This window comes from Leptidea sinapis, chromosome 1 (assembly GCF_905404315.1).
Source record: "Leptidea sinapis chromosome 1, ilLepSina1.1, whole genome shotgun sequence".
Taxonomy (NCBI): domain Eukaryota; kingdom Metazoa; phylum Arthropoda; class Insecta; order Lepidoptera; family Pieridae; genus Leptidea; species Leptidea sinapis.
In genome coordinates this window covers 14,652,229-14,678,968 of record NC_066265.1, presented here as the reverse complement: position 1 = coordinate 14,678,968, position 26,740 = coordinate 14,652,229, and the positions used below count along the sequence as shown (strand labels likewise).

Here is a 26,740-nt window from a genome sequence, read left to right as displayed (position 1 = left end):
ACCAGCCACTGTTCAGGCTTTATCTATAAATAGATTGTTTTATAAAAAAAAATGGCTGTGTCGTAAATCCTACTACTCCACAGCTGAATATCTAAGTCATCCGACAGCCTGGGACTAGATTGTGATTATTTTATAGCAATAACAATGACAGTACAATATTGTATATTTCATTAAAAAGAGCGCAAAAAAAGAATGCTCGGAGAGTTTCTTGCGCCGCTTCTTCTCTCTCAGAGCGCCATTTGTTTCCAAAACGGTAGTAATATCTAGTATATTAGAAATGACATCAAAAAGAATTCTAAAGGAATAAATTTTGAGAAAATAAATGCCTTTACGATCACAGACATTTTATTTAAAAAAACACGTGTTTTTTTAGACGAGAAGAAAGACGACCATAAGAATCACCATATGTTCTAGGATCAACTGTATCTGGATGTGACAGTCAAATAATAATACCGTGCAAGATCGAGGTCACCCCGCAAAAGCCTTATTGAACGGACATCAGAAAACATAAGCTTTTGACTACCTATGATTTTTAGTTAAAATATTCCTTGATTTGAAAAAAAAAGTATACGTCGTGACATAGATTTCCGCAGCATTAGAAGAAATGTGTAAAAATCTGTTATTTTTCAACCCAACCAGTTGTATGTTCAAATTATTATTCTCGGAACTAAATCTAAGCTTGTCCGCCATGTTTTATTGTTTTATTTATGTTATAGGTTTGTTTGAGCCCTTCATGTGTACGCACAAGGCAAATCCTGTTGGTCTTCTTAGCTTAGCTTCATATTATTATGTGTTCATTATTACACTTTTGCAAAACCATAGGATTCACACGACCCTTGGTGGTCGTCTTTAAGGTGGATTTACATTCCTTTTTTACCGACTACAAAAAATGGGAATGGTTGTCAATCTATATGTTTTTCATGTTTGTATCTCAGCGAACCGATTTGATTTTTGTTTGAAAAGGTCACTTACAATCCACGTTCTTACTGGACGTTAAATGAACACACCAGTTCATACGTTTGCAATACCAGAGGTTAATGAGGGGGATATTGCTTTGAGCTTGAAGGTACCAAAGTCGTATGAGTTCGGAAAAACTCGGCGAAAATCAAAAATGACAATGATGTATGTCAAAGTTGCACAGCACATGAGAAGTGGCAAGAGCGCCAATATTTTGTTTTAGTGGCCGGCAATGAAAGGTTAAGTAGAGTGGAGGCGACAGTTACCTCTGTCCTCTGCTGCAGTCTCTTGTTGAGCTCGTACACTCTGTAGTCTGGCTGCCCGAAGTAGGGTGCGTGCCTCCTGAAACATATAACACACCACGTTAATACATACATACACACACACGGTTGTTTTCCAGACACTTGTACCGCTGAGCTTATGCCCCATAGAGCTTTTAGAAACCGCTGTCACCTCGATGACATGTTGACACCAGTAAAACCGACAAAATAAATAAATGACTACCTAAATTAAACATGTTTTAAAGATAATATTATGTTGAACTTAGTTTTGTGTAAAAAACAGTATCTAAGCTGTCACCTCGATGACATGTTGACACCAGTAAAACCGACAAAATAAATAAATGACTACCTAAATTAAACATGTTTTAAAGATAATATTATGTTGAACTTAGTTTTGTGTAAAAAACAGTATCTAAGCTGTCACCTCGATGACATGTTGACACCAGTAAAACCGACAAAATAAATAAATGACTACCTAAATTAAACATGTTTTAAAGATAATATTATGTTGAACTTAGTTTTGTGTAAAAAACAGTATCTACCTATATCTACCTACCTGGTACACACGATGGAATATTTAAAACAAAACCCAGCTGTCGAATACGTGTTACTGCCACAAACGCTCAGCATAGACTATGTGAGTTGACTACAGCTGGCCACAATTAGTGTAGCAAACGATCAAGGAGACCTCTTCTTTGGTATGTAATACATATTATTATGTTAAGGAGTAAGGACATATTGTCACAGCGAAGTGAAGGCAACATGTACGGATTCGCGAGTGGCGGCCCGTCACCCGGCTGATTAGCAGAACATCGACGACGACACTCGACACAAATTTAATCAATCCCATTACAGTAGTTATAATTGATATGAAACTTTTAAATCCCTTTTTAAGGCCGCTATCCCAAAAATATCGCCCAAATAACGCATAATTAAAACCCTTTCTTAACGGTTCATATGAAGCTTTTATTTTAACAATAAAATAATTATATGCCTACAGAATATGAGAAGATTTTTTTTCTTTACATTTCTATCTTTAATAGAGATTGCGAAAAAAAATCATATGAAAAATTATTAACTGTTTACCGATACTATTTAAACATGACATAGTTTTAATAATGATATAACATATTTTCATACAGTCTTAAACAATTATTCACCGAACTTGCATATTCGTTTTACACTCGCCTCTTCAGGTCTAGTCCGTTACGGATATTTCCAAATTTGTTTTAAATGTGATTTATAGTTTAGAATAGAATAGAATCACTTTGTTAGCAATAAAAAAACACTCACACAATAATTTACAATATTAATTAAAATTCTAAATTTAATAAGGTAACAAATATTATAAAAAATTAAAAATAAATAAATAAAAATAACAGTGTGAGCGTGATTCCCTGCTAAAAGGAGCTGACTCAGTATATTGTCGGTCAGTGCTGAAGACACCAACACAACACTGGTTTTCAGCAGCCCCTCGTGATATTTGAAGTAGAAAGTTCTTTTAGTCTTCCCATTGCAAATTAATTTGCGTAGGTATCAAAGTCAGGAGTGTTATAAAATAAAAATAAATAAATAATTATAATAATAATAAATATTAAATCATAGTATAATCTGTACGTAACTGTATATAATATAATATAATAATAGTGACATTAGGTACTATAAATGAGATATAAATATATTGGTGAACATTAAATAATGATAAAAATACAGAATTGTGTTAATTTATAAGATAAATCGCACATCAGGGATAATTATTATATAATGATTCTAAAATAGTTATTTTATATTGAAATCTAAAATTTTGAACATTTTTTAATAGTCTTAATGGTAGCGGTAAACTTAAGGCGTTTACTTACGAATATTTTAGATACCGTTTTAAATGACCCGTTTACAGATCGTGCTTGGTCTCAAGCCTCTTTACCGGCTCTTTACGGTTTACAATTTGGTGGTTTAGGTACTCGTTAAGTTTCGGGCGTTACCGTACCAGCCTTTTTTATCTTCAGTTCATTGGTTACTACAACTGTACATACATCATGTATCATGTAAATCAGATCGTGCATATTTGATTACTGGCAATATTAAGCTAAGTTAAAAATGCTTGGCTGAATATTGCAATTTATCATCAAAATTTACCAGGCGATTTAGTGTCAAATTGCAAGGCCTTATTTTATGGTGGCTACAGGATTCCCCATAACTAGAACCATAATGCCGAAGGCAATAAATTCTAATACTTTTGAAAATTTTCATTGTACTTATATATATTCTGTATTTCGTCAATATATCTATATCCAATATTATGGGTTCCAGATAACATTACAGCAGTATTTTAAGACACGAGTGTAAATTAATACAAAATGGTCAAATTGTAAGTAAATGCATTAAGTAGTAGGTTATTATAAATATGTATAATTAAAAACATTATTTTGTTGTTAATAAAATAAAGTTAATTACTTGTCCTATAACATTATATTATAAGTTTATATATATCGACTTTAGCTCTCCTACAGATCTCCTCATTCCTGATTTGATCTCGCAGAGAAACTCCGAGCATAATCCAGGTATATGTACAATTAATATATCTTGAAATTTCTATGAACTATGGTAGAGCTGCGAGGGCGGCACTGAACATTTCGGGAATCAAGGAAGTGACACAACATTACTATTTAAAAATGTACTTTTCGAAGTATTCTCCGCGAAATTTGACACATTTTTCCAAACGATGGAACCAATCATTGAAGCAACCATTCTATTCGGAAGTTGGGGTCTCCAAAATGGCCGTTTTGTAGGCGTCCACAGCTCCTTCAGGTGATGAAAATCTCTGACCACGCAATTTATTCTTTATTTTAGGGAAAGTATAGAAATCATTAGGGCTTAGGTCGGGGCTGTACGGCGCATGGTCTAATAATTATATGTTTTCTTGCTCTAAAAAATCTTATGTTCTGTGCGCGGTGTGAGAACTCGCATTGTCGTGATGGAGGATGATGCGGTGGTTGCAGTTCTCTTTACGGAGTTCAGAAACGACCTGTGGCAAACATATGCGAGCATAACATTCTGCATTTACCGTTCTTTTTCCCTCAATAGGAATAGTCGCAACATGGCCGGTTTTGGAGACAAACGTGGCCACCTTTTTTTTTGCAACACTCCGTGAACGAACACGACCGTTTGGACGACCTTGACGGGGATCATCACTGAGCTTGACACGTCCACGTTGAAATTCAGCAAACCAGCGATAAAATGAGGTTTTGGATGGTGCTTCATCACCAAATGCAGAAACCATCCGGTCAACACACTGTTTTTGTGTTAAACCACTTCGAAAGTCATAATAAATCATCGCTCTAGAATTTTATCAAGTCAATTCCATTTTCTCAACGACTAAACAAGTTTGAAAAGACCTTGTGACAAGACCGAGAATCTTTTTTTAAATAAATAAATGGTATTCGATTTTTAAAACCAAGGAGTTTTTAATTAAAAATATTTTAATATGATAGGAACAGTGGAAATATTCCATTCCCGATACTTTTAGTGCAGCCCTCGTACAACGTGTGTGACCTGCTGAAATTCACGTTGAATGGTAAAGCAGATGTCTGATAGTAAACCAGTCATGATCATGTTAATAAAATAATTTCAATAACTCCTTTATTCATGACAAAGTTTATCAGTAAGTAATTTATTATTTATCCCTATGAGTTAAGTCAGTAAGTGTGTTTTGGTCAAATATATGATATTTTTCCTCGTCTTAATTATAAACCGTAGTTATAAAAAAAATCCGGTCCAACGTGAAGACCGTATTGATGTATGGGTGTGAGACTTGGAAGGTCACCAAGCCCATCTCTCATCAACTTCAGGTTTTCGTTAAACGGATCCCTTCGAAATATCCTCGGTATTCACTGGCCCGACAAAAATTCCAACGATCATCTTTGGCAACGCTGACATGAAGTCCCAGTCGACCAACAGATAAAACGCCGCAAATGGAGTTGGATAGGCCAGGTATCCCAACCATATACCGAGGCAAGCCCTAGACTGGAACAAGTGGAATTCGAATAGTTTAGGAGTTATTAGGGAACATACAATCATACATTCTCTTTTATATATATAGATTCTAATCCGGCGAACGTACATTTACCAAATAACTTTAAAGTACCCCGCGCGCCCGCTCACTGTATGAATTAATGAAATAATTCCGTCAGTGACATTTTATTATGTCATGAAATGAAACGACTTTGACTAAATTATTTATGTTCCGCATACAGTATAGGTATTTGTAAGTCAAACTCCTCCGAAACACACTCATTTTATGGTATAAATATTATTAATATCGGTTTAGTAGTTCTCGCAATACCCGAACAAAAAAAACGGCTCTCCCTTTATTTTTTATGCATTTAGACGCTTTAGTGTTTATGTTGCATCACTTTATATATTATATTGTAATTAAAATAATATGTACACGATGATTTAAGAATGGTAATGACTTTTACTGCCACTTCTTCTCATAAAAACTCAACCTTTTCCGAAGTGGTGGTCTTTGACCTAGATGAATTAAGTGATTTTGATTTGATTTAGAACACACTGCGTGAACCAGCCATCGCTTCAAACACCATGGCTTAGGGAAGGTTCGAGACACAGAGCAGGCTAACTGAGAGTTGCAAGTTACAAGTTGTAACACACAATAAAGTATAATATTATGTTATTTGTGTAGAAAAGTGTTGTAGTCGTGTGTTAGTGAATGTCCGCGTCGGTGAAAACATCGCAAGTCGCAACGGAGCCATTGTCTCGTATTCAGCGAGAATAGAAAGTCCAGCGAGCGGAGACTACTTTCATGAGCTGCAGCCACCGACGCCGGAGAGCACCTCGCCGGCCGCTGACCTGCTGACGAGTGACGACTGGCCACTAGAGAATGGAGACACAATGCCAGCTTCATTTTTCATCTAAAACATCTGATTGCGCACGTTTGCCGTTATGGAAAACGGTACGACGACGTTCTCGGGTGCCGTCATGACTTCAGGGAGATTTTATGAATAAGCGCCATCTACTGAGAGTTTAGAATACCAATGATATGATTTGTATAATTCAAATTATTCACAGTTGTTTGTAACGCGCAGTCAAAATTCTGAAAATCATTACAATCGCGACTATTCATATTCTTTAGCAAATGGGGAAGTTTCTAGTTGGTAGTTGATAAACAAGACCTCGCTGACTGAAGGACTACCTGACATCATAGCCTAGATATTACGTAAATGTATTTTCCTCACCCCTAGGCTCTATAAACTGAGATATTTACTATATGTGATTTTAATTTTTTTTTTATAAATTTTTATTTAATCATATATGCACAGTTGGTACTTAAATTTTACATCTCGCCAAACTGTTGCAACAGTTTGTTGGCGAGATTAATTGATTTATGTGCCATGTGGTTTCCCTCACTTCTGGGAATATTATTCTTATTTATATATTTATGTGTGTGTAGATTACTAAGAATTACGAATGATGGTGTAAAGCACAGGTTCGCATACCTTCTTTTCTTCGTTCTTTGCACAGGATGCCGGCTAGATTATGGGTACCTCAACGGCGCCTAATTCTGCCGTGAATCAGTAATGTTTAAGCATTACTGTGTTTCGGTCTGAAGGACGCCGTAGCTAGTGAAATTACTGGGCAAATAAGACTCAACATCTTATGTTACAAGGTGACGAGCGCAATTGTAGTGCCGCTCAGAATTTTTGGATTTTTCAAGAGTCCTGAGCGGCATTGCATTGTTATGGGCAGGGCGTATCAATTACCATCAGCTGAACGTCCTGTTCGTGTCGCCCCTTACCTAAAGTAGGGGTCCTGGATGTGGTGGTAGAGCGGCGGCGGCGGCGGCGGGTACTCGTGGTAGTGGGGTACCAGGTACTCCCGGTACTCGTCCGCCAGCCCCAGCGCGCCCGGGAACGCCACCGTGATGTCGTCTACCGCCCGCCGGCCATGCCGCCCTGGTACCTCTGTCCTCTATCACTCGCTGGATGCCAGTAGTGCACACTCCACCGCACTACGAGAGTATCGCAACACTACGTCCACCGGACACCCACTATTCAAAAACCACTATAAAGTCGACCCACCACGCCGTAGAAACTACGGCTTACTGGTTACCCTGGCAGCGCGTTCCAACTTCCACATACACAGAACGAGCGCTATCCGTATTTCTATATTTTATTTATTTGTCAACGAAATATAAGAACTCATTTATGTTTTCTAGATTCTGTTTACAAAATTAATGTTTACATTTGTAATGTGCGTCGCGTGCAGCGTAACGTATTCAATAGATCTTTGTATTTAATAATAATAATATGTAACTAACTAGTGACAAACACTATACAAATAATGTTAAACGTTTATTCGGATAAAATATCCCACAATGTTCAGTTTTTTAATACCGCACAAAGCGCCGACCTAGTTTCCGATAACGTGCTTTCTATTTGCCAAATATAATTGTTACCAGCTCGTGACTGATAAGAATCCAGTTAAAATTCTAACGCACTTCTGTCACTCTTTAGACATACTTTTTCCACTTTGAATTCCATCCGTTGGGAAATGAAACTGTCACTGTTACTGCACAGTATATACAAAATGTAATAAATTAATAGGTAAAATGATTGATGGCGCGAACCGGCGAAATGTAGTAGACGAGCGCGACACGACTGATAAAGCTTTTCGAATTTTTCGCGCGGGAAGCCAGTGTTGCGTGAAGAACGTCCTAAATACGCTATGTGCTCGACGGCGGCACGCGACTATGGTTCGTATCGCAAGGCGGTAGGGGCGATAAGCGGGCAAGGCTCGCGTTGAGCACGGAGCGGCAACGTCGCGTCAGCTGAGTGCTCGCCGCTGAGAAAGGTCAACAATTTGAACGAGGTATTTTTTCTCTCGTCTATTTTCGTGTACGTTTTCGTTTGAACGCCGTACATGACACGTAGATCATCTGTTATAATATTAGTAGTTACTTGCGGATACAATGCATAGTATAGTATATTATGTATGATGTTTGTTGCACATTTATCATATACTAGCAATGCTCTGCGGTTTCACTTCTATTGTTATATGCTATTTAAATTCGTTATATCTTTTGTAAGGAATCTCCGATTTTGATAATTTAAAAAGTATTTAACAGGTATTGAAACGGTTTTTAATAAAATATCATTTAATGGGATAAGGATTAATGTTGAGGTATGAATAATATGGATTGATTATTGTCGGCAGAACTATATCAACTTTTAAAATGTAAAAAAGTAGATATAGTGGCATAACTACAGTTATTGGACATATGGTATCGCGGACTTTTTTCTAGATATTGATACGTTCTATAATACTGTAGAACATTTTTTTTTCTATCGTCAATAGTTTCCGCAGCGCACGCGATAACAGATTTTTATGCCTATTTTTTTTACATCTCGGGTTATATACTGAATTTTATTAGGGATCCCTATTTTTTTCAATATGTAATACAGCCTATGTCAATCAGTGGATATGCAGCTTTCTAATGGTGAAATAATTTTTGAAATTGGTCCAGCAGTTTTTGTGTTAAAACATTACAAATATACATACAAAAACACAAATGTTTCCTCTTTATAATATTAGTTTAGACTAGGGGCCGTTATAGAATTATTATTTATATTTTTTTTCGGTTTTGATTTAAAGAACGTTCATTTTATTGAAATTTTCTCTACGCACGGTGTGAGAAAAGCACCTTAATGCTGAAATTAGCACATTCGTTATAATATGTAACTACAAGTTGCACTAGAAATCCATCAGAGTAAACGAAGTATTATCTGAGGGTCAGAGAAAGTATATTGTTTTTTTTATAAGTATAGTTTTCACAATAGTGTTTTGATAAACATGTTATTGATAAAATACAACATACTCAATATTATCTACAAGTCAACAACTTTACAATATCGAAATCAGACGAGACGATCCATTAAAAGCTTATTGTTTGAAAAATTTTAACAAAAAAAAACAACCGACTTCAAAAACACTATTCCAAAACAATAGATATAATATGCACTAAAAAGTATAAAAATAATTGCGTATTTTTATTCAATATAATTCTAGTTACGATTATTGTTATTTTTGGAATCGGTGTCCTTCCGCCGCGACCCGCTCTCGCCTCCTCACAACTCAAGCACATCTCACCTATAACTATGTATGTAGTAACAAACCTATCTTGGATGACACCGACTCCAAAAATTAGAATAATCGTAACCAGAATTAGATTAATTAATTAGATTGTATAAAAATACGCAATTATTTTTAAACTTTTTAGTGCGATATTGAGTTATTCGTAAATTTATCATCCACTTTGCTATACGTATGTATAGCAAATTTAAGACTTTTATGGTTTTCTCATGGATGTCATTGTCAGATCTGGACCAAAATACAAGCAGACCGCACGGGAAGCACTAGCTTTCAAATAAAAAAAGAATTATCAAAATCAGTTCACCCATTCGAAAGTTTTGAGGGTTACAAAATAAAAACAAACATACCGATGAATTGAGAACCTTCTCCTTTTTTGAAGTCGGTTAAAAAATATGTGAGGTCATCAACAAATTTATTTTTAAAATAATAATGTTTGTTTATCTGTCCTTAAGTGCCGTGTTTAAGTAGATCTTATTCAAAAATTTAAGGGACGACGACTTTTCCTTTCTACATTATTTTAGCAGTAGTAGCCTCATAATACATAGTATAATGTAAATAAAATGTTATTTTTTAAACATACCTTCATCCCCCACGAATTTGACGGATAGAGTGTCACATAAATAGGTGTAATGTTAGAAAGGCGAAAGACAAGCTATAAACTAATGTCAATTAAAATATAAGAAAATAACTGAAATCAAATTTCGCGACCACAGCAATGTTTTTTCCAAACCAAATTTTGGTTGTGTTTACGTCGCGCATTGTGAGGTGTCATGGTTAACAAAACTGCGACTTAAATTAACATTAATGTAATTGTTTTCCATCTTCTGAGACAATCGAAGGGAGAATAAGCTTATTTTTAACACGCTTTATTAGCTTCATACGTAAGTTGGTATGGATATATTTAACGGAAATTCATTTCCATCCACTTTAAATATTGGATTGAATGGAAACATTGCACATTTATCAAGGACCGATGAGAATACAATAATTTAAACAGTGTAACTTCAGTATCCTTATAGCAAAGTGACATGAAAAGCACCCCACGAATTTTTTTCGGTTAAATACATTTTTTTGTTACTTTATTCTAATACTTGAAGGTATTCTAATTATAATTTTTTTAAAGCACACTGACTTCCTTATTAATAATATACGTAATATGTCAAATAGATTTATTCAAACAGTTAGGTAATAATATGTGTAGATCAGGTAATATTATGTGTAGATTAAGCATTCTGTTTCTCTTATTTAAAACTATTCTTAACAATTAAAACTGAAGATAAATTTTCAGGCTGGCTTTTTATTCGACATTATTAGTTTCAATAATAAATTATGTATTAGTTTTATAAATTTAATATTAGTTTTAGATTCTGGTCTAATGAATAAGAGAGAGACGCTTTGTCGCGGTCGCTGATCATTACTTATTTTATAATTTATCCCATTGTATTAATAATAATATTAATAATTTTTAAAGGTAGAGGTAAAAAGCTATAGGCCATTATGATAAATTAAAGGAAATCAGCATTTGTTCATAATACGGAAATATAAAACAAGTTCGTTCCAAGTACTCGGCTACTCCCGCGCTTCCAGGACTCTTCGTTAATCGTTACTAAACTACTTTCACTTTTTAAGTGTCGAAATAAATAAAAATATTTAATATTAAGAAAAACTGAGTACGAACATTTCATTTTAAGTATATTTATTTACGACCTTGGATAAAACGTTTTATTTACCGGTATTATCATGGAAAGATAATTTTGAACGCGACGAGCAAGACATTTGATCGTGTTAATAAAAATAATGACGCGCATTGATACTATAAAGGTGGAATAGATAAAATAAAAGAGCATTGTTTAGACATGTGACGGTGTAGCAGCCGCTAAGCGACGTTGCCGCCCCGTGCGCGCGCGCCATACTTTTTACTGTTTCTACACAACGCTCATTACCGCGCGCCGCACACAGACAAGCGATGCCGATGAGACGTACATAGAGTACCGAGTACGGACGTGAGTGCATTACATTATGTGCTCACTGTCTACATTCCACCGACCACCACATAGACCGCGTCCGTATGTAGGTGACTTGAGGTGAACCGAGTAATCAAACGCGATTATAAATAACTAGACAGTAGACATGTTCACTCACTGACCACTCAACCATGCCCATCTTAAGTTCACTGTATCAATAACAGCAAGGACTATATTGAGCATGATATTGTCCATTTTTACACTTTTATTGGACCAAACAACATGATAACATCGTTTAAAGATATCCAAATATTTAATGTGATGCGCATGTGTACATTATATTATTATGGATACGTGACTTAAGTCAATAATTATAAGCGGCAAGCTATGTATTTAACTATTTATTTGCAGCATTGAAAAACGCGGGAAAATAACTCCCTAATTTGAAATACACAATGTTACCAGGCAGCTCATGAACGCTACGTGATACGTCACAGTGACGTTCGAAGCTGGAAATAATCGATACACATCATGTGCGTAATGGAACGCGTTTTAATGTGCTTCTTTTGAAGCCAGTCCGTATTAGTCAGTTCACTTCACTTATGGCCACACAGAACAGCGGTCGGCGAGACGCAGCGCGAGGTCCGCATGCGACAGATGCGTTGTCCGGTATCGTTATCAGACGGCACGGCTCACGAGACGTGCAGTGTGCACGAATACACCGACTGATAAGGTAATTTACAACGCACTCGCGAAACCCGGCACCGGGCGGCGGCCAGCGGCGGCGGAATGTATGTCAGGCCGAGTCAATGACTCAGCGGCGGTAAACAGTGACACACGTGCGCGGGGAACATCTGACAGCTGTCAATCACAGGCGCGCTCTATGTCGCGGGCGGGCGGTGCGGCAGAGGCAATGGCGAGGCAGGCCGTGCAGCCGGGCAGCAACCAACGCACATGTGTATACATCATACAGACGGGACGTAACCTAATCGAAACACGTACATAGAATATACAATTAATATAATTGTTTCCTTAAAAACATTTAAAATCTACACAAACACTGTAAAATCTATTACGGCCTGGATATTTCTTCGCGATAAAAAAAAATCTATATACATATTATATTAAGGCACGGCTCAATAACCGCTGGGTCTGAAACGTGTGAGCCTTAAATGTTCACGATATAATAACCCTTAGTTCTATTATATTTTGTAGGACTTGGTAATATTTTAATAATTTTTGTTGAAAAACAATACCTATGTAAAATATTTAACATAACTCGTAACAGTCACCGGAGAACGCTAAACAACTCACAAAGTTTCCTATGCCACATACAAAGAACAACAGTGAACTAAAAGTCTTCAGTCTCCTCGCGAATCGCCACTGGCACACCTAGTAGACCTTCTTTGTACGAATTCGTTATAATATGTAGACCTGGCCTAATATTAATTAATAGCTACATACTATATTTGAACTTAGAAATAATTTTTCGAAACGGTCAAATGCAAGTGTATGGACATACTGAACTTAATTTAAAAATACTTATAAATTAAAATTGTTATTATAAGCCTGTTCCTCACAGTAAGGTTGACGATATCAATAAGCAGCCATCTTAGTAATATCATAGTGACACCGTATGACAACCACCAACCATACATAAGTACCGAATACCGATTACTGACGGCGGGCTGCTAACTCATGACGTCATACTTTTTTTTATGAAAATTAGGGACGAGACGAGCAGGACGTTCAGCTGATGGTAATTGATACGCCCTGCCCATTACACTGAAGTGCCGCTCAAGATTTTTGAAAAACCCAAAGATTCTGAGCAGCACTACAACTGCGCTCGTCACCTTGATACATAAAATGTCAAGTCTCATTTGCCCAGTAATTTCAGTAGCTACAGCGCCCTTCAGAGTTCAGACTGAAAAACAGCCATGCTTACACATTACTTCTTCACGGCAGAAATAGGCGCTGTTGTGGAACCGATAATCTAGCCGGCATCCGGTGCAAAGGAGCCTCCTACTGGTACTATAATATATATATTATAAACTATAGAAATCTAAATAAGAACATGATAGGAACGTGACGACTGTCGCCTATAGTTACATTGCTACGTACGCTTGCAACGCTACGGATATTGAGCGACTTGTGAATACTGTACAAAACGTCGGAAAATCTAGTTATTATTAACTCTCTGTACCTGGTACTTTTTTGTCACTTCTATCTCGTAGTTTTTGTAAAGCATCCGTAAAAGCTTTAAGATTCTTGAGTTCTTTATTTTAGTAGTTGTGTAAGAATACAATATGTTCTACAATTCTACATAGAATGATTTCTATTTATGCGTTGAATGTTTCTGATAAAAAAGAGAAATATTATTAACAGACAAAATAAATTAGAAGATATTCATCCCGCAACTTATTCAGCTTTCTCTGAATATTTTTTCGAATTTTAATGTATCTGAAGTGCGAGGACAGAGAAACAGACCACCTATACATATATATACACCCTTATTCATAATGGTCCGCTAACTTAAAACAGCCGCTAAGGAGTGTTTATTTCCATTCTGACTTAGGTCAATAGAAGAAGACAGAGTGAGAATCAGTAATACTTTAAGTTAGCAGACTATTATGAATAAGGGGGTTAATATAAACCGAATCATTTGGAACTTTCAAAGTTATGAAGCTTCTTAGCATGCGCCAAAAGCACCCAAAAAACATTTTCAGAGAAATAGCAACATAACTGTCAAGAATACTTTTTTCTTCCATATTTAAGTAGGTACTATATTTTTTTCTTTCGTTTTTAAAACGAAGTTGGAAACAATTTTTACGGAACCTTTGGTTTACAAATCCGACTCGTACTTGCCAGGTTTCGAGAAGAACCAGCGTCTTGACGAGTCTTTCAACGAGCGTGGGCGGTCTTTTGGGAATATATTCCGATATAATTATGTCTACGTCTATACATAGTTACACCGCGCACGGAACTTCACGTCAAAGTTCCTTGAAACCATACTGTGGAGAAACGGATGAACGGTCATCCCATTAGGTGACAATATCGTAGTAGTGCGAACGATTATTACATCATCATCACCGCTCATGACAGTATCATATTCGGCGCCAACAACGCCTTATATAGAGTCCATGTAGCAGTTTGGCTGTACACGAAAGAAAGACGTGTGGTTGAAAATATTATGATGGACGCGCTCTCAGAAAATAGGTCGTAAAGCAGAATCACCTATAGCTTCGCCTAGTAAGGCAGATTAGCAGGTACCGCTCTTGGGGTTATTGTAAATTTATTGTTGTCCAGTCGACAGAATGCAGACGGCCACACTGATAGTGCCATATTCATTTCAATAAAACAAACAGCAAACACAATATGAACAATAAGAAAGCATCGACCTTGACAATACTGGCAACTGACAGACAGCGGATCGATAGCGTGTGTTGCATCACTATTTAAAAATCGAACTCCAAATTCGAAATAAAATTCAAATAGGGAGCGCTCCGAGCGAGAGACGTTGCTGATTTAATTCATTAGTGAGAGCGAGAGAGCGCTTTGCGGCGCGGTATATGTGCTGGAGTAGGACGGCTGCAGTCTGTTGACGTAGTAGATAAGGAGCAAAGGCGCGCTTACACCGATACAGGTACTGGCACGTCGTATGTTTATAAGATAGTGAGGAGAAGGAGTTTGTTTTGTTGACAAACGGTTGTGCGGGTCACCTGAACGAAAGTGATCATACGTTTACCTTTATACGCTTTATAATTATATAAGTCCGGTTTACCTACAAATGTGTACTATAAGGCCCAATGTCAATTTAATATAATTTTGGCCTTATATGCTACCCAGGTTTACCAGGACAATAAAAAAAGACGACCCAAACAAGATGTAATTTTTCGTTGTAAAAGAAAATAATTATACTTTAGTACTTTTAATACTGCTTTGAGACTAATGAATCTTTGACATTCATAAGTATTATTTTTCCCTAAATTAGCTTTCATTCAGTCATTCTTTTTAGAAACGGAGAAAATTAAATTAAGTTATTAAAAACTAAGAAAAACATTACAATATATGGAGATAGGTACGAACAGATAGGTACTCGTACCTATTATTTTATTTTTTAGTCAAACTTTAATACATTAAATAACTAACGATTCATTAATTATACTACTTAGTCTAATTATATTTCCTATTTTTGTAAAACAACAACACACAAGCTTAGTTTTTTTTATGGAATAGGAGGACAAACGAGCGTACTGGTCACCTTGTTGTTAAGTGATCACCGCCGCCCACAATCTCTTGCAACACCAGAGGAATCACTGGAGCGTTGCCAGCCTTTAAGGTGTACGCGCTTTTTTTGAAGGTACCCAGGTCGTATCGTCCCGGAAACACCGCACAAGGAGTTTAGTTTAGTTTTAAATTATTTTGATATGTTTTTCTTATGTAAGTAATTTGAAATTAATTAATGTTCATTTTGAATTTGTGAGACGAATATTGCCAGTTGTGCTGCGTGTGTATCACATATTGCTCCAAGGACTTATTCATAAGATTAATGTTTTTAAATATAATCAATAAAGTTTTATAATTAATTTGATACTTTTATTTGAGAGCAGAACCACAGAATTTGGTGACGTTATTGGAACCAAGTAATATGATAAAGCGTACGTAAATGTAAATTTCTCTACAGCCCGAGAAGCCTCGAGAATTCTCGAGACCCGAGAAATTTAAAGCTCGAGAAATCATGAACCCTACTTGTAAGTCACATATCCTTAAGAGTATTTTATTTAAAATCTATGTTTTAAACACATCATTTTCAAAAAAAGCTATCATGGAATAAAATGAACATATTATATAAAATATAATCTAATAATACGGTACAGCCGAATTATAGAGCCCAATTGTATTTATTGGTATCTTAACCACAGTATAGATACTGTGCTTTAACTACGTAAATAATAGCTTATTAGACATAATTTAATGGTTTTAGAATTAATTCTCATACAAAACCAATAGGTAATAATTAACTCTATCGATAATGTTATTACTTTTAAATATTTATTATTATTATATTTATTTTATATTAAAACAAATCTAATAAATAATTGAGAATCAGGTTAGTAAGAGCTGTGGGCCGGGCCACCACACCATACCACATTATACCACAACGTCATTAGAGCTATCCAATTTAGGTTGACGCCAAATCATATCGGCAATTGAATCGCAAACTGTTTTCGTTCATTCATTCATTCGTGCCATGATGAAACATTTCAACCTAAAGTGGATAGCTTAGGTATGTGTCAAAGTGGGTGATCCAAAAAAAAGTTGCTACTTCCATAGCGGGAAGTGAATCGTTTTGTTAATAACTTAAAAATAGTGAAAAATATACATAATTCAAGGTGTTTCAGTAGAATTTTAGTGTTAATGTAAGAAAAGTTTGATTTCTATAGCTATTTTTTATTGTGTCTAGATGTCTGATGAATTAGTCCTTTTTAAATTTATGGAAAATGTTAACGAAATAAACATGGCGAAAAAAAGACGTATAACGCGGGAACAATCGGACCTATTTGATTTGGAAGATGCAGAACTTATAAATTGATATCGGTTGTCTAAACAATTGGTATCTAATACCAATTGTTTATAAGTTCTGCATCTTCCAAATCAAAAGAGACCCTCATTTCAGCACTCCCCGTTATAAATTCGGTAGAGCACACAATGAAGCGATGTCTCTACGCAACGCCAAGTGATTGAGCCATTCACAGAGCATTGGTTTCCAGACCTTTGTTCTTGTACTGGGTGCACCTGGCCCGTGATGAGAGCATAGTAAAATAATATATTCATATAGTGTAAATATTATAGTTGCAGTATGATAATGTTTATTGTACGTTGTAAATCAACAAATTATAGATGACAAATTATTATGAATGTAACACATGATTATTATGACAATGTTATTGCCCTTAATGCCTCGCCTAATGTCGAAATACTGGGTCTCAAAATCTCGAGCGATTGCCTTTTACGCGGTCATCTGGAAGGCAAAGTCAAATTGGCTCTAAATAAATGAGGACGGCGATTCGTAAAGCTGGACGTATGGAGCTTTATTGACATCTCAAACAAAGCTGCTCGAGTTGTTGTGGATCCAGTGTTCTATGAACAGCTAGATCAGTTATTGGCATTGCTTCTTACTTACTGAAGTCAGTAAGTAAGAAGCAATGCACAGTAGACTTCTACTGCATTTATCACGGAGAGTATTCCGAAGAGCTGTTTGACCTGATTTCTGCCGCCCAATTCCACTTTCGCACGACACGCTACAAATTAGGGTATCATTCCGACCATCTGGATGTGTGGTGTTCCTCCACAGTGGGGTATTAGACAATTCGACGTGGGTACCTTTAAAAAAGCGCGTACACCTTTCTAAAAGGCTGACACCGCTCCTATTATTCCCCTGGTGATAAGCACGAGAGTGTGGGCGGCGGTGATCAGTTAACATCAGATGACCCGTACGATCGTTTGTCCTCCTCTTCCATAAAAAAACACATTGTTAGTTGTTGAAATAAAACTCAACTGCGCAGCATTATAGGATAGTTAGTGTAGTGTAGATAGGTGTGAACTTTGTAGTATGACTTAAGTGACATTAATAACCGTTTACGGCTGACTTCTAAAAATATCATCTAAAAAGATTGAACAGTTATTTTTTTTTCCTTATTTTATTATATGAATATTATCAAGTAGACCCAAACTGATAGGGACATAGATATTTAATTAATATTATATTTAATTGTTCAATAATAATTCAATAATAAGATACAACTTAATGATAACAAAATACAAGATAAATAAATAATTAGTAATAGAATTAGACTAGGAGAATGAAGAAGCAACAGTACTAAATAATAAATCAATAGAAGATATCTAGTTGTTTAAAACATTGTATAAAATAATTGCTTCACTTAAGTCCTAGTAACTAAAATATGGTATATGCGCTATGAATTCCTTCCATTCGCCACTTGTCAGTGTGAACGCGGCATCATTCCTGCACACATCGACGCCGAACACACGCACACAGACAAGTTATTATTATTAGTACACGTGCCCGCCACGTAGAGAACAACGCAACAAATTATTAGTTTACTTAGTACTTTTGTGCTCTTTCGTGTTCTCACTTCTTGTATAATATTACGTGTGATTTGTTTATACTATATATTACTTACATCGGTAGACTCAAATGAAATGACGAGCTTAAGAACCACTGCTTAAAGTAGAATATCTCGTCGAATAGGCCCTTTCCACATATAACATCACAAATAAAATGACTGTGTGTATTTTCAAGCGAGTGAAAGAGAAGTGGGACTTTTTGATTGGTTTAGTCCACCGTTATCATTTGCATGTGGACGAGGCTTACAACGAACAATGGCGAACAAATGCCGGCAGACTGAACTTCCTTTATTTTCACTCTACTAAGGCCACCTTTCTCTTTAGTTCGGTAGATTCATTCCTCCTTACCTCGCTTATCATATGTGGCTTAGATTTATAAGGCAGTGAAACAGAATGACTAAGCCTAGTACCTGTACTCACAACTGCAGCACCAAAAAATTCGGCTTAATTTTCATATAGCCTTATTATTAATATATTATAGCCAGAAATCAGCAGATTTCTTAAGTCGCACCGCTAAAAATAGATAAATCAAGAAGCCAGATTAAGTTACTAAATAAATTGCTGCTAACATTTTTCAGATACTCATTTGCTAACAAAATAACACTTAAAATGTTCTAAGCTAAATATTTAATTTTAGTATAAAAAATATTTTTATCTGTATAAAATTTTAACATTTATATTTAAGTTAGTATTTGTTTATCAGGAAACTTATTTTCTAGGGTTATAATTTGCTTTGTTATAAATGATTACTATTTTAAAATTTAAAATAAGTTGTCAGTATGGTACCGCAATTCAAGATTTTGTGAGTACTGCCGGTACTGAATACATGCGTGGTAGGGGACTTTGAAACCATAACCACCTAAGCAATTTTAACATCTATATATAGATGATAACTCTCACTGCTTTAGAAAATTACGCTAGTGCAATCGTTATATGAAAAAAAAAGTAAACATACTTACAACACAAACATAAATTTTATAAAAACATTCGTTATTTAAATAGGCCATTCGCTTGAATTGAAGTTATAGTTTTCAGCAACATGGTACTAATCAGCCAATTTAAAATCAAAACAACATTATAGACCGACACAGAGGCAAAGTTATAGAAAATCAGAAGTTTGAGTAAAAGTTATATAAAAATAAATTAAAGCAATTTATGTCGATGCCACGATCAAACCAACAATCCGCCTATTTATTAACCTTCAAACAAATAAACAGGAAAACTTTACATAAATAAAAAACTGAACAAAATCTCAGTTACGAGGTTCTCAACCTGCAGCGCGCAAGCGTGCTGAACTCACGCACACGAGGCCGTTTCCGGTCGCAAGTGTGCGAATCAAGACAATAAAGTGAGCGTGTGTGCGGCGACCGACCTAGATCTTACGCGGACCGAACGGTTGTGATCGTTGAACCGAACCCACCTGCATCGCTAGCATGACGCTTAGTATGCTAGTCGATTCTAATTAATTTATATGTCAAAATTATGACTTGAACCATTAATTTCCGATGTGATCGGTCCTAATCTTAACCTACATAATCAACGTGGACAAAGTTTAAAATATAATATAAGAGTTTTATTTTGTTAATTGTATCTCAACTACTATTTCATTGACTGTACCTGAACGCACGTAGCGCGTTACTGACGGATTTATAAATCATAAATCGTTAGCTGGACCTCGCGATCCCTGCACCATTTCTCTTTATTGGCGAAGCTTAGCCCTAGCAAGATATAAACTTTTGAAAATTAAAAATACCGGCTATAGGTATGCTTCATTCATTTAAAGTTCCAAATAAGTACCTAAAATAAAAAATACCTTAGAGCAAAATTTATACATGTTTATGTTTTTATATTATAACAAACTGATTTAACAAAATTACGTGTCCACACGATATACGAGTACACGAAAAGTAGAAATACTATTACACATGTAGAGTGTTTATAATTTATATATTATAGAAATACTACCTCTCTAGAAAATTCTGATAAACTCAAACACGGTTTGGATGAAGTATCTTCTATTAAGCTCCGATGCCTAATTCTCGCCTCCTTCACTGGATCGTCTCGTTGCTATTGTTTCATCCCCTTGAAATTTGGTAAGTTATAGTCGCTATGCTATCATCATCATGTCACCACAGATGAAATACTTACATTACATTTCCCCAAACGGTACATTCTGTATACAAAACATGGTTGTTTTATGCTTGATAAAAATAAAAAGAATATGTTTTTTCTATAATGGGATCAATGTGAAACGACACTCTTTCAAACAAAAAAATATTCTTAATTGGTATATAAACGCTAATGATAATTGATATCCACATAGTTTTTGTCCGTTGAAAATATAACAACTAAAGTCATATTAAGGTATATATCATAACAATATCAAGATATTTAGAATAAAAATAATTCTATTGGATATAATATTACACGTACAATATGAATTTTTACGATATAAATATTAACTATCAAACGAATCTCATCGCAGTATTCCGCGCACGCACACACGCGGATCGTTCATCGTACATACAGCATTCAATACTATACAGTGTACATACTGTAACAATTTATCCACTCATGCACGTGTGTGCATTCGAAATTCCGTGCGGTAGTTCCTAAATTCAAAATTTTATAAGACAAAGAGTATTTACTGATCTAAATGTCGTCTACATTTAGTAGCACGGTGGTTAGGTTTTTGAATTCAGAACATTTCTTTTTGGTAAATACTTTTATGAGCTGAGATTTTCCCGCCATTATCGCCTTACATGCTAATAATAATAATAATATTAATACATTATAGTAATATTAATATTTATGTTTTATTAACGTGAGTAAATTTATAATTTTTATTGAAAAGAAAATGTAGGTAAACGATTGTAAAAACTTTTATTTTGTTCCATTTGAATCCAGAAGTGTATACAAATTCACTCGATCGTCCTTTTTTAACCGTCTTACATTAATAATACAAGAATGATAAAAAGTGAAGAAAAAGGGGATTCCCCGCGTGTTTATTTTGTCACTTGCAAGGATTACAAGACCAAAACAGAAAAATCCTGAAAGATGCTTGCTCGGTGCTATCACGCGAAGGATAATATAGCGGTTTGACCTAGGACAAACCAGTTTTGCCTGTAATCGGCTTAGGCCGGTAACATCGATAAAAACAGGAAGTCGATAGATAATTGACATATTTTCAACTATGACTAGGTATTAATAACAATTATTTTAATGTGATTAAATTGATCTATTTAAATTAATTAGTGAAAACTACACTAGAATGCAAGATATAATTACTGAAGAAGCTGAAATGATCTGTACGTGCCATATAATTATACCAAATGAGCCCACGAGAATCTCAAGGAGAAAAATTCAACGAAATTCATATTATAACCATGTACGGCCAATATATTTATGACAATCTCCTGCAAGTACATAAACATTATAATTTATAAAGTATAATAAGCGACAACCATAATTTAAACTCTAGAAATAACAAGCTTATAGTGTCCCCTATTAGACTCTGTAAAATAAACAATTATTTTGCCTACAATGGTATTAAGATTGAAAATAAATTACCCAAATGTGTACATGAATTACCAATAAATAAATTTAAATGTTTCATTAAACGCAGACTTCTGTCGAAGACGTCTTATTACAATATGGAATTAGTAACTAGTAGTATACTATGTTACTTTTTGTAAATGACATGGTTCAACCTTGTGTTATGTTAGTGGATTACAATACTTTTAAAATATATAATATGTATAAACTTTTGTGACATTAGCATGTATTGATATTATATTAGATAGATATTAACTTAGAATAATAACGCTTAGAACGTGAGTAGGCCCAAGCGGAATGAAGCAGTTTCAATGTGGTCGTTTATGACCACATACGTTTCCCGCCGCGTCAGTGTCATTCTGTCAACTTCCAGGATGATTATCCTGAATGACACTGACGCGGCGGGAAATTATCCTGGAAGTTGACAGAATGACACTGACGCGGCGGGAAACGTATGTGGTCATAAACGACCACATTGAAACTGAAAATTGGAAAGTGCGCGAAATTTAATTGAAAAATGGCTTACTTTGCAGTGAAAGGGTTACAAAGCGTCTTATAATAAAAAAAACACCTTTGACACCTAAATACTATTTCACAAGTTTTAATTTAAGCAAACACATTCGTCAAAACTGCAAAATATTTTGTAAACAAAACAGACGCCATTAAAAAAATATGTTGCCAGCTATGAATATACTATATACCCCGAGTTCCACTGCTGGGATAGTTTTTTGTGTTAATTGGTAGATATTGATAAGAGGTTATAATGTACGACGCCATGATGATGTTATAAGTATTCAAAGTCAAATAAACTTTATTCAATTAGGTTTAAACGAAGCGCAGAAATATTTATAGTGACTATTCAAAGTCACTATAAATATTTCTTTTAAATGACTGAATTTACCATATCTTCGGAAAAGTTGAGCTTGTGAGAACATTAACGGCCATCATTTTAACCGATTTCAAAAAAGGTTCTCAATACATCGGTATGTTTTTGAAGTGAAACTTCTTTATCGACTTATGAGGGAAATTTTATAGCAAATCGTCACGATTTTCGGTTACGCGCCATTTAATTTTTTAAAATCCAAGATGGTCGCCGCGCAAAATTATGTTTTGTTGAAATCATAAATTTGTGCAGCGGCCATCTTGGATTTAAAAAATGATCCCAAATTCGTTCTCTGCACCCTCGAGAACCTCGAATACGATATCCATTTTGTTGAAATCATAATTTCGTACGGCGGCCATCTTGGATTTCAAAAATGATCCCAAATTCGTTCTCAGCACCCGCGAGAAACTCGGATACGATATCCATATTGTTGAAATCATAATTTCGCACGGCGGCCATCTTGGATTTTTAAAAATATCCCAAGTTCCATATCTGCACCCATTTAAACCTCGGATATAGCTGGGAACGGCGTCTCTTTCGTCTCGCTTTTTCGTTTCATGGTGTTTCAAAAAACTTCTTCACTTCAAAAATTGTTGCACAAATAATTAAATACGTGATGTTTCTATAAAATTTTTAAATTATATTTTATTTCTTCTTTCTTAATACATAATAAAATCTAGTATTTCTTACAATCTACTGATATTTTAGGGAAATGTCTATTCATTGCAACATTATTTGGCTGTCTGTTTGCGTGTTAGCGACTGTAAGTACGTGATGCTCACGCACACATTAATTATACAAATGATTTAAGTTTTCTTTAGTAAACGAAAAGTAACGCCTAATTCAATATTTTTTTTTCACACATTAATTATAATGTTACTTCTATATTGACAGGAACTATGAATGAAACTATCTTTCTAAGCGTTATTATTCCATGGATATTAACATATGTAAATTGTATTTTTAGTGATTGACGTTGACAAGCAATCTGTTGATTTTATGTCAATAAAGTATTTGTGACTTTGATTTCGATGTAGAGCCACCACACCAAAAGCTGTGATGGAAGAAGCGAGAAGTTTTGATCAGAAAAAGAAGACCAGATCGGAATAGCATTGACAACTTTACTAGGCGGTAGGCACTACACTTAACGTTTTTGAAGTTATAGTTATATGGGCGCGTTAGGGAAAAAATATTAGAGTGAATTATTACGATGCGCGCGCAAACCGACACCCTGACGATAGTCAACTAGACCATTTGTATTATACTTCAGCTACCTCTTAATAATAAGCCTCTTGTAGCTCACTCTCAACTGTTTGTCACCAAGTGAGATGCAAAGTGCATTATAGATAGGGTCCTTCATAATATATTACGTCATACTTTAAGGGGGGAGGGGGGCTAATGAAATGTTACATTGCATGACAAGTGACATCAAAAGCATTGTGACGTCATAATACGCTAAAATCTAAAATAATAAGAGCCGAGTTTACCAACTGACGTTTAAGGTTTACCCAGCCGTTTATTAATATTTTAGTGTTCATCATGCACTAACCATTGATTAAGTACCTAGTTTAACCGATTGATTTACTATAAAACGAAATAGCACACGTAGGTTAACCACTGCTTTGCTTCATGACCTGGCAAATTGTGTGACATTTCTGTTTCAAAATACAAATGCTAGACGTTTTTAATTATATTTTTGAAGATGATGTATTAGATTATTTTAGTGTTCGCTTCTGTTTTTTTTTCCATTTTCACTTTCCAAAAGGAAAACAACGCGATGAAAAAATAATCATGCAATGTAAACAATTACTTGTTTCTTTGGCAACAATAACATTGACAGAAAAAAAGTTGCTAAATTAAAAATGTTTACACGGCAAGGTGCTAATACGAGACAGCGTTTTTTAATTTCCATCTGTTCCGCCTCGTGTCCATTTTTGTTGGAACTTCAGATAGCTGATGATGGCGTAAATGAAAGGGTTTGTATTATGTTTTTTTTTTATGAAAATAAGGGATCAGACGAGCAGGGCGTTCAGCTGATGGTAACTGATACGCCCTACCCATAACAATGCAGTGCCGTTCAGGACTCTTGAAAAACCCAAAAAATCTGAGCGGCACTCATTTGCGTTCGTCACCTTGAGACATAAGATGTTATGTCTGATTTGACCAGTAATTTCACTAGCTACGGCGCTCTTCAGACCGAAACACTGTAATATTTACACATTACTGTTTAACGGCAGAAATAGGCGCCGTTGTGGTACCCATAATCTAGCCGGCTTCCTGTGCAAAGGAGCCTCCCACTTGTATTTCCGCGCGAAAATATTATTTACTATGCAGGCGAAATCACAAGGGCGTTCGTTATTAATAACTCGTCGCGGTCACTGTTCAAAATTTTAGCTTTGAGTACACTCTAGCCAGAAACGGGTTGCGGGTTCGACACCCGCTGGTAAAGTTACATATTTATTCCAAGTGTGGTTGTATAATATGAATAAATAAATTTCGATGGGGACACGAAGTAGCGTTCACAAAATATGTTTGAGATCACAAAAGACTGTGGAGATTAGTGATTTTAGAAGTGTGTAGTATACCTGATAAAACATCACTAAACTTGCTGCCAGTCCCCATCTCAACGCGTGGGATGAGACATCAAATTCTAGCAAGCCGTTATAAAAATGACTGAGGTGATTGATCCATCTGAAACGGTAACGTGTTCACCAGAACATCATAAGCGTATCGGAGTTTACCGACATTAGGCCATAGTTACGAGCTCCTACTCACTTCTGAGCTCCTAGTACCCGCCGAGCGAAACCGCAACTTTCACAGAACAATTTTACTCGTCTCCTTAATTACGTTTATTTGTGGAGAGATTTCAGAGGACATTGAGAGATTTTGTTCGCCTTACAATAATAAGTGATCACCTTGGGTACTATGCAATTTAAAGTCTAAGACCGTAGTCGTTTGACAACTAAATCCTCCGGTGATTTCTTTGATATTGCGAGAGGTCACTTACTTAACTCAGGGGATCTGCAAGCTCGTTTATCTTCTCATTCTTAATAAAAAAAAATATGGAAAAGCAGGACAAACGAGAGTGACCCGTAACCTGGTGTTAAGTGATCACTGCTGCCCACATTCTCTTGCAACACCAGAGGAATCACAGGAGCGTTGCCGGCCTTTAGGGAAGGCGTACGCGGTTTTTTGAAGGTACCCATGTCGTATCGTCCCGGAAACATCGCACAAGGGAGTTCATTCCACAGCTTTGTAGTACTTGAAAGAAAGTTAATAATAATAATATTATAAAGTGTTTGTTAGTTTGTAGGTGTCTCAGTATCTATTGAACCGATTTTGAAAATTCTGTTACATTGGTATCATAAAGCCACTTAACTGGTGAGTGTCGTAGGCTATCGTATATTATCCTTAAAACTGAAGACTATTTCGTGGTAGTCGGATTTGCAAATACAGAGAAAATACCGTCGGAAGAAAACGTATCTTACGAATACTACCTTCATGATGAGAGATATATTACGATTGTTTTGCGTTTGATTGTAAAGCGACTTATTATTATTATTATTGAAATAAAGAGACGAGACGAGCCGGACGTTCAGCTGATGGTAATTGATACGCACTGGCCATTACAATGACCCTGCTATTTTCAGTGCTGCCTGTTTTTAGTAAAATTTTTGAAAAACTTTTGCTTCAACAACAGCTACAAATGCATTTTTGTAAATTAATGAACAAAAATCAGTTTGGTTTCACTAGGGGCTTATCAACAATTAATGCGGGTACTAGAC

The 26,740-nt window shown here is 35.5% G+C and overlaps 1 protein-coding gene across 1 annotated transcript in view; it reads right to left on the bottom strand.

The window, feature by feature from the left end:
- Window positions 1-26,740, bottom strand: part of LOC126966946 (LIM domain-binding protein 2) — a 53,531-nt gene that overhangs the window by 15,544 nt on the left and 11,247 nt on the right. The window contains exon 2 of the mRNA XM_050811270.1: window positions 1,224-1,299. Coding sequence (XP_050667227.1) covers window positions 1,224-1,299 — 76 coding nt within the window. The remainder of the gene's footprint in view (window positions 1-1,223; window positions 1,300-26,740) is intronic.